General features: G+C 42.4%; 1 protein-coding gene across 1 annotated transcript in view; it reads left to right on the forward strand.

Moving 5' to 3' along the window:
- Positions 1-12173, forward strand: part of LOC106902891 (sideroflexin-5-like) — a 53054-nt gene that overhangs the window by 13728 nt on the left and 27153 nt on the right. Inside the window, exon 3 of the mRNA XM_014966720.1 lies at positions 8301-8378. Within this exon, the coding sequence (XP_014822206.1) occupies positions 8301-8378 (78 nt within the window). The remainder of the gene's footprint in view (positions 1-8300; positions 8379-12173) is intronic.

A 12173-nucleotide genomic window follows, 5' to 3' on the forward strand; every position in this document is an offset into this window, starting at 1 on the left:
TTGCTAGAAGTTTTTTGAAGAGATTGGTAAGGTTGGGAGTACAGAGTGGTCAGCTGGTGTAACTTAGTTTTTCTAGGCACCTTTTGATGAAGTTCTTCTAAGAAGGTGAGACCTAGGAGAAAAAGAGCAAAATCAGTGGCCCATTTTTATCCTGGAGACAGCTGTCAAGATCTGAGCACCTCAAGCAATTCTGGACCCCAGACTGAGCCTCAACACAAGAGAGAGAGTTGGTGTCCTTCTATGGGGTCTAACGAATTTCACGGTCTTCAGGGATGGCTTGGTGGGTGTCCAAGGAAGGAGATGCCCTCCACCCGTTTTCTTTGGGTCTTTGAATTATATGATAGTGACTCTTCAGTAAACCTCCTGCCATGCATGTCATGAAGCCTACATGAGCTCTCGTTCCCTACAGAAGTCTCTTGACAAAACAGCTATGGGCACCTGGGGTCATGGGAATCACTTCACGGAGCACAAAAGCTGCTTTGTTGATTGACCCACTTGCTGTGCTCTGTGTATCTGAGCTTGTGCTTTAAAATACTTTGTGTATACATGTAACTAATGGTTGTTTAGTTTCATTTGATAATTTAGGTGGCAGATTAAGAACCAGAAAGGGTTTGATGATAAAGCAGCCGTTTATAGAGAGCTCCTTCCCGCTGACAGATGGCTGCATCTTTCAGGCCGGGGTTCTCGGGGAACAAATAAATTGCTGTTTGTCTTGGAGGAGCTCTCTAGCAAATGAAAAAAAAAAAAGTAGATAAATGAATCTTTAATGAGAATGGAGGTTAATCCCATGGAAAATGTAATAATTTTTTTTCTACATCCGTTTTTTAAATTCCTGTGTGTTACATCATTGCATCCTACTGGTGGCTGTGTTTTGAGGAAGGACGAAGTGATCCCTCTGGAGAAAACCAAGCACAGTGATATCAGGTGCAATTAGTCTCAATGACAGTCTTCTCTTAGTTATTTTTTTCAATAAAGCAAATTCTTAACACAATTAAAAACTTCCGTGTCTTTTAGAGGTTCTGAAGCATTAATCCTCCAGGGATGTGTCCTGAGTACTGGATTATGTTGTAGCCATACTTTGCAGTCTGTGGTCTGTCAAAAAGAAAGCGTGTGCTTGTGTGAGGCACGTGGCAGGGGTAGTTGGAAGCCACTTGCTCCAGTTTTATCTTTAGTGGCTTCTGGTAGAAGAATTACCTGTATCAAACTTACCTACAAATTTTACTTGTTTTTTGGGTGCATAAGGTATTCAAACAAGGCACTGACCTTGTGTCAATATTGCGTGTAACCTCTTGAGCAGGTTTTCTTCTGCGCTAATTCATATAATTACTGACTTCCTAATGAAATAAATTTTTTGGCAGGTGCAAATTTGCAAAGTTTTCCAATAAGCAGGAAATGTGTCATTTCAGAGGTCAAGCCCAACAAGTCCTGTCGCTCAGACCATGAGAAACCCCTTAGTGGGTGTAATGCTTATTTTCAAAGTGTGTGAGGTTAAAATGACTGGAATAATACTTTTAATTTCTCTGTAATTAAGGTCCATTGGGAGAAGCAGTAGGGACCAGCAGATATTTTTGTAAGGCTAGTTTATCCCATCTGACATTAGCCTGGACAGACTGTTAACGCTCTGTGGGAAGCTCTTCGTGGAGAAAGTGGTGGATGTGAAAATAATTCAAAGCAAAAGTTAAACAAGACTTGAACTGAGCTCAGAGGGGCTGTGTGTTATCTGCTTTTGCTTCATCTCATTGTTCAAAGCATAAATCTACAGAGCGCTGAGCATCTTGCATTCCCATATTTGGGTTTAAAATGGAAGCAGGATTAGATGTATGTTATTTATATGAACGATACCTTCTTACTCAGCAGATTGACTGTCTGTGTTTATTCAGTGTCACATCTGCTGGCTCTACTTGAACAAAAAGTTTCTGGCTCCTGTTGTCTGTCACTGTAGATCCAATACAATAGGGCCAGCTGGAGTCAAGTCTGCCGTATGTATCATCCATAGAGCAGCGAGACAAAATCAGAAACTGTTGAGTTGCTGATGGCAGAGCACAGCTGGATTTCTGTATCCCACATCAAATTTGCGGTGCCGGTGGCCAGAAGACTCTTGCTTTGGATCATGTGCCAATAAGTCATTGTTGGTCTGAACCGGAAACCAGTGAAACTCACAGGCACACAGGAGATCATCACTGGGCTAATGTTGCCTTGAAACACCAATACAAGCCCTGTACGAGCAGAGTGAGGTGCAAACTGTTCCAGTGTGTCCTGTCCTTTCAGTGGATTTTTCTCTTAAAAGCCTTGAATGCAAAACTTGACTCTTTTTCTGTTGATTCTCTAACAGTATTGTTGTAGTGCTACTGGCATAATGACTGTTATTGCGGTCTGTATGTGCACATATGGGTTTCTGGAGGCAGCTCTAAGCCATGTGTAGGCATCAGTTGAGATCCAACAGAAGACAAGGCACAGATCTTTTAGGCAGAAACAATGTGCCCTTGAGCAAAGAGGACAAGGTGGAAAAATCGGTACAAGATCTCATGTGCTCCAAGAAGATGTCTGATGCATGAACACGTGTGCAGTCAGCTATGGGACCCAATGCAGTTGTCCTCTATCCTGCCCAGGTGCTGGACTGATGACAATGAGGAACTTGGGTACCAACAAAGGTTTCCTGGAGGTGGCCATCAGCTCAGTGTTGATGTTCTGCTGCCATCCCTGGTTTTGTTCTTTCTCCTCCCATCCTTGGCTTGCCAAACTAAGTCCCAAATAATGTGATCCTTCAGCAACTCTTTCTACAAAGACTGAAACATTCTGCTGATGTAATCCTTCAAGTGTACTCCAGGGAACAACCTTCTGAGTCAAGAAGGAACAACCTCTGGCCTGAGTCAGGGCAGAACAGGTTACATTAGTTCTTTGCACTAAAACCTATGGGTTAAATGTAAGCCAGTTTAACCAGACTCGGTCAGGTACTGATTTTTGGCGATGCAGCCAGCTGATGTGGCTTGTGCCATGCAGCTAAGCAGCCTTCCTCTCCAAAAGATGCCTGCTGGCAGCTGTCCTGGCCCATGGTAACTCCCAAACTGTTACTGGGAATCACTTGGCAGAGGGCTGGATGGTCTGAATCAAAGCTGTGCCAGAGATCACACTGATGCAGGCTTGTGCCTAGGCTTTGACTTGTTTAATAGCACAGCTGTAACCATAAAACCCAGGCTTATAGATCAGCGGTAGCCCATTGCATACTTCTCATGGGCTTACTGAGCTGAGCTGTAGTTCAAAAACTGGGTGTTTTCCAGCCGTGTTCATCACCAGGCAATGATTGAGCCTTTTTCTAAAGATTTGTTCTTGTTGGGTGGTGTTTCCCATGTGGACATGACATAGGCCGCTGTGGTGGAGCACCAAGAATGGAGTTAGTGCTTCTGAATTGCTGAGCATGGTAGATTCCTGGCACTGCTTCTGGGCTTAGGTTTATAAGAACTTCCTCTGGGTGCAGATGGTCTGTCTAGCACCCTATTGTCAGAGCTGAGACCCCATCATCCACCACTAGAAGTGCTCTAGTTTTTACGAGAAAAGGGGTATGAAAGAAATGATACATACTGGTAAAAGCTGTGGTTGCATTTTTTTTTTTAAGTGATGCTGTAGAAACTCAAGTGACACGTCTTCCTACAGATAGCAGTAGAGAAATCAAGCAACAATAAATATTGAATCAGTAGCACAACCTTGTAGACAGACCTCTTTTTTTTTTCCCTGTTAAAATGGAAATGAAGTGTAATCTTAGACATTATCAACTATCATAATAATGCTGTATCGTGCTAAAAGCCAGGGAGGGGAGCTGGTTGGCATTTGGAGTTGTTGCACGCTGTAAAGTTATTTCCTATTTTTTGCAGGCTCTGGTTAAAAGAGTGTGCTTGACTTTTCCAGAAGGGATAAAAAGCAACCATGTACTTTCACTACTGAAATTCTGGGGCTGTGGGTCATTCACTAGAACTAGCCAAACACCTCCAAGCCGTGTGAAAGGTGTCTTCTTAATGTGGTCCTTAAGTTTACCACTTTTGTTTGCTTTCTGTATCACTCTTTTGTCAACCTTGGGAGCCATCAGCAGGGTTGGTCTAGGACTCTTTTCTTTGAGAAAGTTCCCCTCTCTCCCCATGGAGCTGAAAGAGGAAATTCATGAAGACTGCAATTTTAAAAGCGAAATCGGGCTTTTTTGTTTTCTGTTTGTTACCATACTAAACAAGATGGGATCTGGCCAGGGTTGTTATAGTAACTACTAAGATTTCCTCAAGAGAAGGAGAAAAAAAATAGAACACAGACCCATTCATCTATTACTTCCAGTTTTTCATTCAGAGTTACATGCTGTTCTGTGGAGATAATTTGCAAGACACACAGTGTAGGTAATTTCAGTGATAAAAACACATACCAATAATGAGCACAAATGGCTCTCCAGAATGTTGTGCTGGCACTCCTGGGTTATTTTCTAGCTTTGGAGACAGGATGGGTTGTCTTCCCTGGATATGCAGTCATTAGTCATTCAGCTGTCTGGCTTTTCACCACTGGATTATCGGGCTGTCTACAGTCTTATACAATTCTGTTTTATTAAAACTCATGCTAGGTAATAGTGTTTTCCTAATATGATATTTTTAAACAACCATGCGGCCAACAGGGCAAGGAGCTATCAAGAACAACTTCAAGAGGCTCAAGTCCTATTGTGATCTTGTATGATTCTTTTCTTCACAAGTTGGGAATGCCTGAAAGAGCCTAAAAATCCTATTTGTGTCTCATGCCTGCAGTGCTTCATAATTTTCCAGTCGTCAACCAACACTCTTAACTGATCTTTCTTGTAGTTGGTCTACAGAGGTCTTCTTGTAGTTGTAGCTACAGGGCCCTGAGAATCTTGCAGAAATCTGAGACCAGAAGAGCATGGCCATGTGTCTGTGCTGTTGGATTTCATCCCATGTGCCTGTTTCTCAAGGTCAGCTTTTCTTCTGTCTGAGATCCTCAGCCCTTCTGGAGAAACAGTGCATCACCCAATGCTACGTCACCAGAAAACATCATCCCGATTCGTAACACTTCCTTTTTGTCCAATATCAAGAGGACTTGGAAGGACTCGTGTATTCCCTTGATCGCTTGCATATTATTTTTTATTAAGATGGGTTTAAATTTTAAGACAGATTTAGCTTATATATGCATAAAGGAAGAGTGTTAAGAGTTAAGATACAAATTTTTGTTGCTATATACGCCTTGTCTTTATGTCTACTTGGATGATGGCAGTTTAGTTCAAGGGGACACCCTTGGGCAAGCAGCTAGAGGAGGAATCCACTGAAGATCACTAAATCCTCAGATCCTTGGCTAAAAGCAGTGGGAAGCTGGGAGGGTGCTTAAGGGAGCCATTATTTCTGCTTGCCACCTTCTCACTTTTCCCTGTGCACCTGCTTGTGGCCTGCTTTGTTGGAGAAAGTTTGAGTTGGGTAGATGTATTTTCTGAACCAGTAACAAAAGCTTTTATGTACTGAGTCATTGTCTGATTTTTTGGAGCAGGGCACAGTGTTTCCACAGCCAGCTTTTTAGGTGAAATGGGTGATTGCCTAACCTTTAAAGAAGGAAGGGAGATTCTTCAACATAATCATCTGTCATCTTTGATACCCTGTAAAAACTGATGAATATAGTTTTCTGAATTTCACAATGCGCCAATAAAATGGAAATAGACGAACAAAAGAAACTGCTCACACTTAGCACTAAAATGTAGTCTAGTATTGGCCTTAACTGTCATTCTTTGAGGTCCTTCATTCTCTCAATATAGCCTAGTCCTCCTTGAGGTAAGCAATGAACGTGCCAGCAGCTGAGGGTGGTGGTGGAATCTGCAAGCAGAGCTGAGCCCCATCTAGTAGGAGAAATCCAAAGCAGCACTGGGAGGTCACAAGCAAGGTGCTCAGCAAAGTGCGAGAGGGACAATCAGCAGCTCTTTCCACAGGGACATGTCAGGCAGGGAGCATGGGACAGGCTTAGTCAGAGGGAGCCAATTTCAGGACAACATACCCAGAAACAGGCAGAAAATTTATCACTCAATACATGTGTGTAGTGACACAGGGCCATGAGCTTTGGCTGGTAGCACTGACTTTGGCATTAGCACCCAGCATGAACAAGCCCCATCTCTGAGCCAAGAATGTGTAGTTTTTTGCAGAGTTTGTTCCTATCTGATGCTAAACCTCATTTGGCATCTTTGTACCGACTCTCCACTTCTGCTGAGTAGCTGCTAATCTTGCAAGAATATATAAAATACATGAAATACCAGGGCTGGAAATAATGTGGTGCTGATGATGTGAGCTCAGCCAGTGTAAAAATGGTCGTGGATCCGATCCCAACCCTCTTTCTCCGCAAAGTGAAGGAATTGCCACTCTTCCATATGTTCTGTGTGTTGAATGTTTTAAGGACAATAGTCATTCATTAATTGCCGCTTTCAGGTTGGCGTAACTGCTGGCGCTTCCAAGGAAACAACAAAGTACTCTTTGATGTTTGCATGAAAGGGAGAAAAGTAATTTCCCTGCAACCGATCCCATGGACGGGAGCTCGTAATGAGCTCAGGGACTCTCGCCTTATTTACAGGAGGGTTGTGAGAGCAGAGCTTGCAGTGACCACGAAGAGCCCTGACACGATTACGCCGAAACCACAGGGCTTTAGATGAACCACCATCACGCTGCATGTTGTTTGAGACAAAATATCCTGCATTTATGAAATGTCCTCCCGCACTAATATTAGAACAGCTGCCAAAACAACAGAGCTGGTGCAGAAATGTCAAATCCAAGTCAGTGTTACTCATCTGGATGACAGATAACCTGCAGGAGGCTTTTGAAAATGTTTAGCTGAGTGATTTGTTTGGCTTCAAATATTTGGGAGCTATTACTTGGTGATCTGGTGCTTTCTGCAGGCTTGGATAAGCAGATTTAATCACACCAAAGCTGCTTTTTGTATCCTGACTTGTTCCTCTTTAGCTTGGAGTAATAAAAAAATCTTTCTCTACTTCTGCCCTCTGGTATTTTTTATTTTTTTATTTAAAAAAAATGTATATCTATTATAATGAGTATCTATATACACACTCTAAATAATAAACTACATATATTTATATATATATTAGTCTTGAAAATATTATATATAGTTCTTGAAAATATTGTATGTATATATAAATTTACACTGCTTCAACTGCAGAACACTTTTTTAAAAATATGTCTATGAATAATTTCTGGGAGTAAATGGATGATTCTGACAGGCTGGTAGCATGGCTTAATGCTCTTGTGATCTCTTGAACACATGAAATGTATTTATTCTTCTATTTTATCACAATGTGAGGAAGATCTTTATTTACACATGCATGTATTTGAATTGCTAGTGATAGTCGGATTCTAACTTTAACTGCTCTGATGACTGACTTTGGTATTTTTAGAGAGAACAGAACTGTTTGCGAAAGCGCTGCCTGAATGAGCGTGTAACAGGCGCCGTAGAAAAGCAGCACGGGTCAGGGGCACCCTGAGATCTGTGTATGAAAATGTCAGGGTATTTCAGATAAATTAACTTGACGTGAGCTTCACTGCGCAATCCCAAAGCGGTGTGGTTACGTTGCCTTGGGTGCTGTTAAATGCGAGGTCCAGGAGAGCTGCTCTTCTTTATATGGCTGTGCTGGGGTCTGGCTAAAACTTGTTTTGTTGTGACTTCTTAGCGGGCACCGAGTTCTCGGTGGTGATGCTCAATATCTATAATATCTATCTTAATAAGCCTCTGCCCTGCTCTTCCCTCAGCTATGCCTGCCCAGTGCCTGTGCTGGGAGAGGGTGTGGGAGCAAAGTTGCCTTCCCTGTAGACATCACTGGGATATATATTAATCTGAGAGTTGGCATGGGGCGATACCAGTATCTTAGATGGATGTTCCACGTTGCATCTGAATGTATCCATTTTGTCTTAAGCTATTTTCTACCTTTAAGCAAGAACTCATTCTTCAAGATCTGTCAGATCTCTGGTGCCACGCTTAAAACTCTCAGGTTTTTATGATGTCTTCTATAGATGCCTTGTGAGGAGGAGCATTTTTTGCATTTTCTCTTTTGTTTTTTCCTCTGTACCACTGTAGTTACATACAAAACAACAGGGCTATGCCAACCAGCAAAACAAGTGTCCATGCATCCTTTTTCCTTTTATATCATACGGGTAAAAGCATCTGTCATAAAGTTTGCATGAAAGAAGATATAATTCTGTAACCTAAATTCATTGCCTTCAATAAAACGATTTGGTGCAGGACAAGCATTGCAGACCATGCTGCTGTTTTATTTGCAGAGTCGCTTGAAGGAAGCTGTGCAGTTGTTGGAGGATTACAAGCATGGGACTTTGCCCCCGGGAGTCACCAACAAGGAGGTAAGAGGAAAAAACCTTTGTTAAATTTCTAAAGTCTAAGGTGAGGAGGATGAGGTGGCATTTTAGGCTGTGCCTGCAGTCAAATGTGCTACTGGAGGACTTTTTTTAGTATTTCTACTGACAATAGGTCATACCAGCACTTTTCAGTTGATTGCAGCCTTCCACAATGTTGGTTCTGGTTCCTTGCAGCTCAACTGCTGAATTGAGTTGTGAATTTGAGTTGTTCCAAAGTTACCACATTATAAATGTTGTTGAGCAGAAGTGATAGCAAGGGGCTTGCAGTACAAACATACAAATTTTTTTATTTAGAATAAGTAGAAAGTTTGTGGTTTCTGACTTGCAGAGTTATCAATTATCTTTGGCCAACACTATTGCTTCCCTTTCCATTGCAAAGTGTGCTTGTACAATTAAAACAAAAGTAATTTTCTTTTTTTAGCTAAAGGAGACCTTGTTGTCAGTCCTGTAGGTTCTTGTACCAGCAGCTGTGATGCATCGGCCCCCTCTCCTACTGTGTTCCTATTGCTTATAATAATTGTGATTTCTTCACTGAAATAAACGTTGTTTGGGCTACATATAATGCCCTGGATGTCCTCAGGTTGTAGATGGTACCATCAGTAGTGGTACTTCTTGCTGGGTGATGTTTCTACTGTTGGGATGGAAGCTGAAGGAGGTTGTGGAAACTCCACTGATGTGAAGGCCTTGGCAGGGATTACCCCTGAGAAAAGAGTAACTTTTGATAGAACTTGATTCTGCTTTGGGATGGGTGATCTCTCCAAGGTCCTGTCAGTCCTGTTTTCTGGAATTTGGTCTGATAAACATTTATATGAACACATAAAACTTGTGAAAGCTGAGATGAGTATTGCAGAGGGGCTAGACTGCTTTTTGATCCTTTTACCTCCAAATCAGTAGCATGAAACAAAAATCACATATTTTTTTCCCTTTGGGTATTATCTCAAAGTCTTTCCCTTGACCACAACACCGACACAGGGGCTTTTTTGCAGTGCATGTTTGTGCATCTAGCACAAAAGACTTCAGTTCTGTGTAATCTAATGTAACACAAAGAACAGCATGAATTGACTGGCAGACCTGCTTCAGGAGCTATAAGAAGTGGCCATGCCAAAGGACCAGTGCACCTCCCAAGCAAACAGTGGTGAAAGTGATAGTGTGCTCTTCTCCCACGCCCTGTAGGTCAAATAACCTCTTCTATATTTTTTTTTCCTGTTCACGTGTGCTAATTTCTTCACATGAAAGACAAGTATAGCAGGTAAATGAAGAAAATGAAAATTTGCATTCACTTTAGAAAGTGGCTACTTATGTGGTAGGTGCTGTGTTGGGAAAGAGGCATGGCTTCAACAAAAAATAAATGGGAAATATCCCCTCCCTGCGTGATGTGCAGTACAAGGCATTGCTGTCCTGGTCTTTTGATGTCACTGCATTCTGTCAACCACAATCTGATGGTAAGAAAAAAGAAACCAGGGTTGAGGAAAGGAGAAAAGCAGAGAATGATGCAGCAGCAGATGACTCAGTTCCCATCTGGCTTCAGGCAGATGAAATACCAGTCATTTGCTGTGGCAAGCCACACAGACTTTTGACCTACATTTTGGGTTTGCGTAGTGACAAACCCAGGATATACCCAGAGTTCATTCAGAGCTGCATTGAGAGAGAGGAAACAAAAGTATCGTGTTTCTTGTTTCCCTCAGTGATGACAACGTATGCAGGAGATGAACCTTGTTGTGCAAGTTGGAGGGCTTTAGGTGTAAAATAAAGGTATGGGGTGGAGGAGGAGAGAGAAAATGATGCCAAAAATGCCTTTCATAGAGAAATGTTAGCATGCTGGTGTAAAAAATAATATTACTTATAGTAAAATCTTGACACAGTTCACTTTGATCACAGTGTCAATTATGTTAGAGGGGCTTATGTACTTTTGCTGACTGTAGGATAAAGCAGCTCTCCCAGGAGGAGCCTGGGGTGGAATTGCAGCATGTGCTTGTTATTGTATTTAACTCTGCTTTGCATTAATTAAACCAAACCACAGGGAGAGGTGAGCAAGCTCTAGGTAGGTCCCAGAAAGGCTGTGAAACTTGAATGTTCACCCAGGATACCACAACCTCTGTAAAAATGGTAAAGGTGGAAGGGACCTGAAAGCAGATGATAATCAGCGTGCTCAGGCTGCAGTGGGACAGGAGCAACAAAAATTGTGAAGAAGCCAAAGCTGCCTTGTTGACCTGGAGAAAGGACACATGAAGCCAGCAGGTATCAGTCCTTCTCTACTCCTGGAGCTGGCTGGTTGTAATGAAACAGAAGGTAAATTGGGCAATAAAAGCATCAAATGCTGTTTGGCATTCTTGTGATCCATCTGGGTGAAGGTGAATGGGAACTTCTGGGACATCATCTTCTCATGCAGCTCACGTGATAGCATTCTGCCATTGTTTACTGCTGTGCTGCAGTCACAAAATAATGTGGAACTTTCAGTTTTGCCAATGATGACCATTTCTACCAAAGAACTGAAAAGCTCAGATGATCTGTATGAAAGTGGGGTTTCATTGTGGTGACATCAGACATTGGTTACTTCTCATGTTGATTAGCTAAATACTCTCCTTCTCTGACACCAAGAGGAAGATCTGACAGTACATCTGATGGAGACAGGGCTGTGGTTGCTGTCTGTGCCTGGAGGATGTAGGGCTGGATGCAGCTCTCAGCGTATTCTACTTGCACTCTGAGCATTGGTTGTTTTCTAACCTCGAGGGCAGAAAGGTGGAGGGGGGTGTGCAGGGAGAGCTGGGTAGCTGGCAAGCTTGCCAGTACTGAATTAAATACAAGTGTGCCAGATATATACAGCTGTAAGTGTCTCATTAATTACTGGTGCATTTGCGGAACATATGATGTGCTGGCTGATTGCTTTGGGGGAGGGGAAGCATCTCACTTGCAAGGATATCACCCCAAATTTTCTACCGGTGAACCAAAGATGCCCGGAGAATACATCTTCGCTTTCCTCAAGCTAAGTTTTAGCATTTTCATGGCTTTTCTGTGTGCTATCTATCTGCAAGATGGGCTCTCGCTCCAAGGCATTAACAATTTGCAGTTGTTCTAGTGCTAATTCAGGAAGGGGATTCAGTGCAGCTCTGGAGAGGTGCCCGCTTTGTGGCTTGTCTGCATGGGTTGATGTTGGAATAAAAGACTGAGCCGTCTGATGTTTTACGTAGCTGATAACTGAGTGTCACACACACCTCTAATGCACTGATGAAGTTGCCACATGCTGGCAGAAGACCAGCAGATGAGAGGTAATTTGATTTTTTTGGCTGATTTTTTTTTTTTTTTTTTTTTTTTTACCACTCTGACTGTGAATAGAGCTAATCACCTCGTGTTCACTGTGGGCAAGAGGCATATACTGGAGTGGTGACTTGGCCTCATCTGGCTCTCAGTTGTATCTGAGGGAGGCTAATTTGCTATTATTACTCTTCAAAAAGGCTGGGTAGATCTTCAAGTGATGCTTGAAAGAGAAGGACACAACTTTATCTTCTTTGTTCAAGAGCTGATTCAGGGTTGGTTTCTAGAGCTGCTTAGAGATGCAGTTGCTACACTAGTAACTGGCTCTTCAGGCATGTATCACGTATGGCACATGTGTAGAAGAGATGCCTGAATGGTCTTCTAGGCTTCATAATCGGAATTAAAATCATGATCACCTTAGAAGCATTTAAAAATAACAGTTTGGGCAGAGTTTTAATGCATTAGCTTTTGAAGAACCCAACACCTTCCCTCCTCCCCCCCCCCCCCATCAACCATGTCTAGAGACAA

The sequence above is a fragment of the Calidris pugnax genome, unplaced genomic scaffold (assembly GCF_001431845.1).
Source record: "Calidris pugnax isolate Ruff unplaced genomic scaffold, ASM143184v1 scaffold14, whole genome shotgun sequence".
Taxonomy (NCBI): domain Eukaryota; kingdom Metazoa; phylum Chordata; class Aves; order Charadriiformes; family Scolopacidae; genus Calidris; species Calidris pugnax.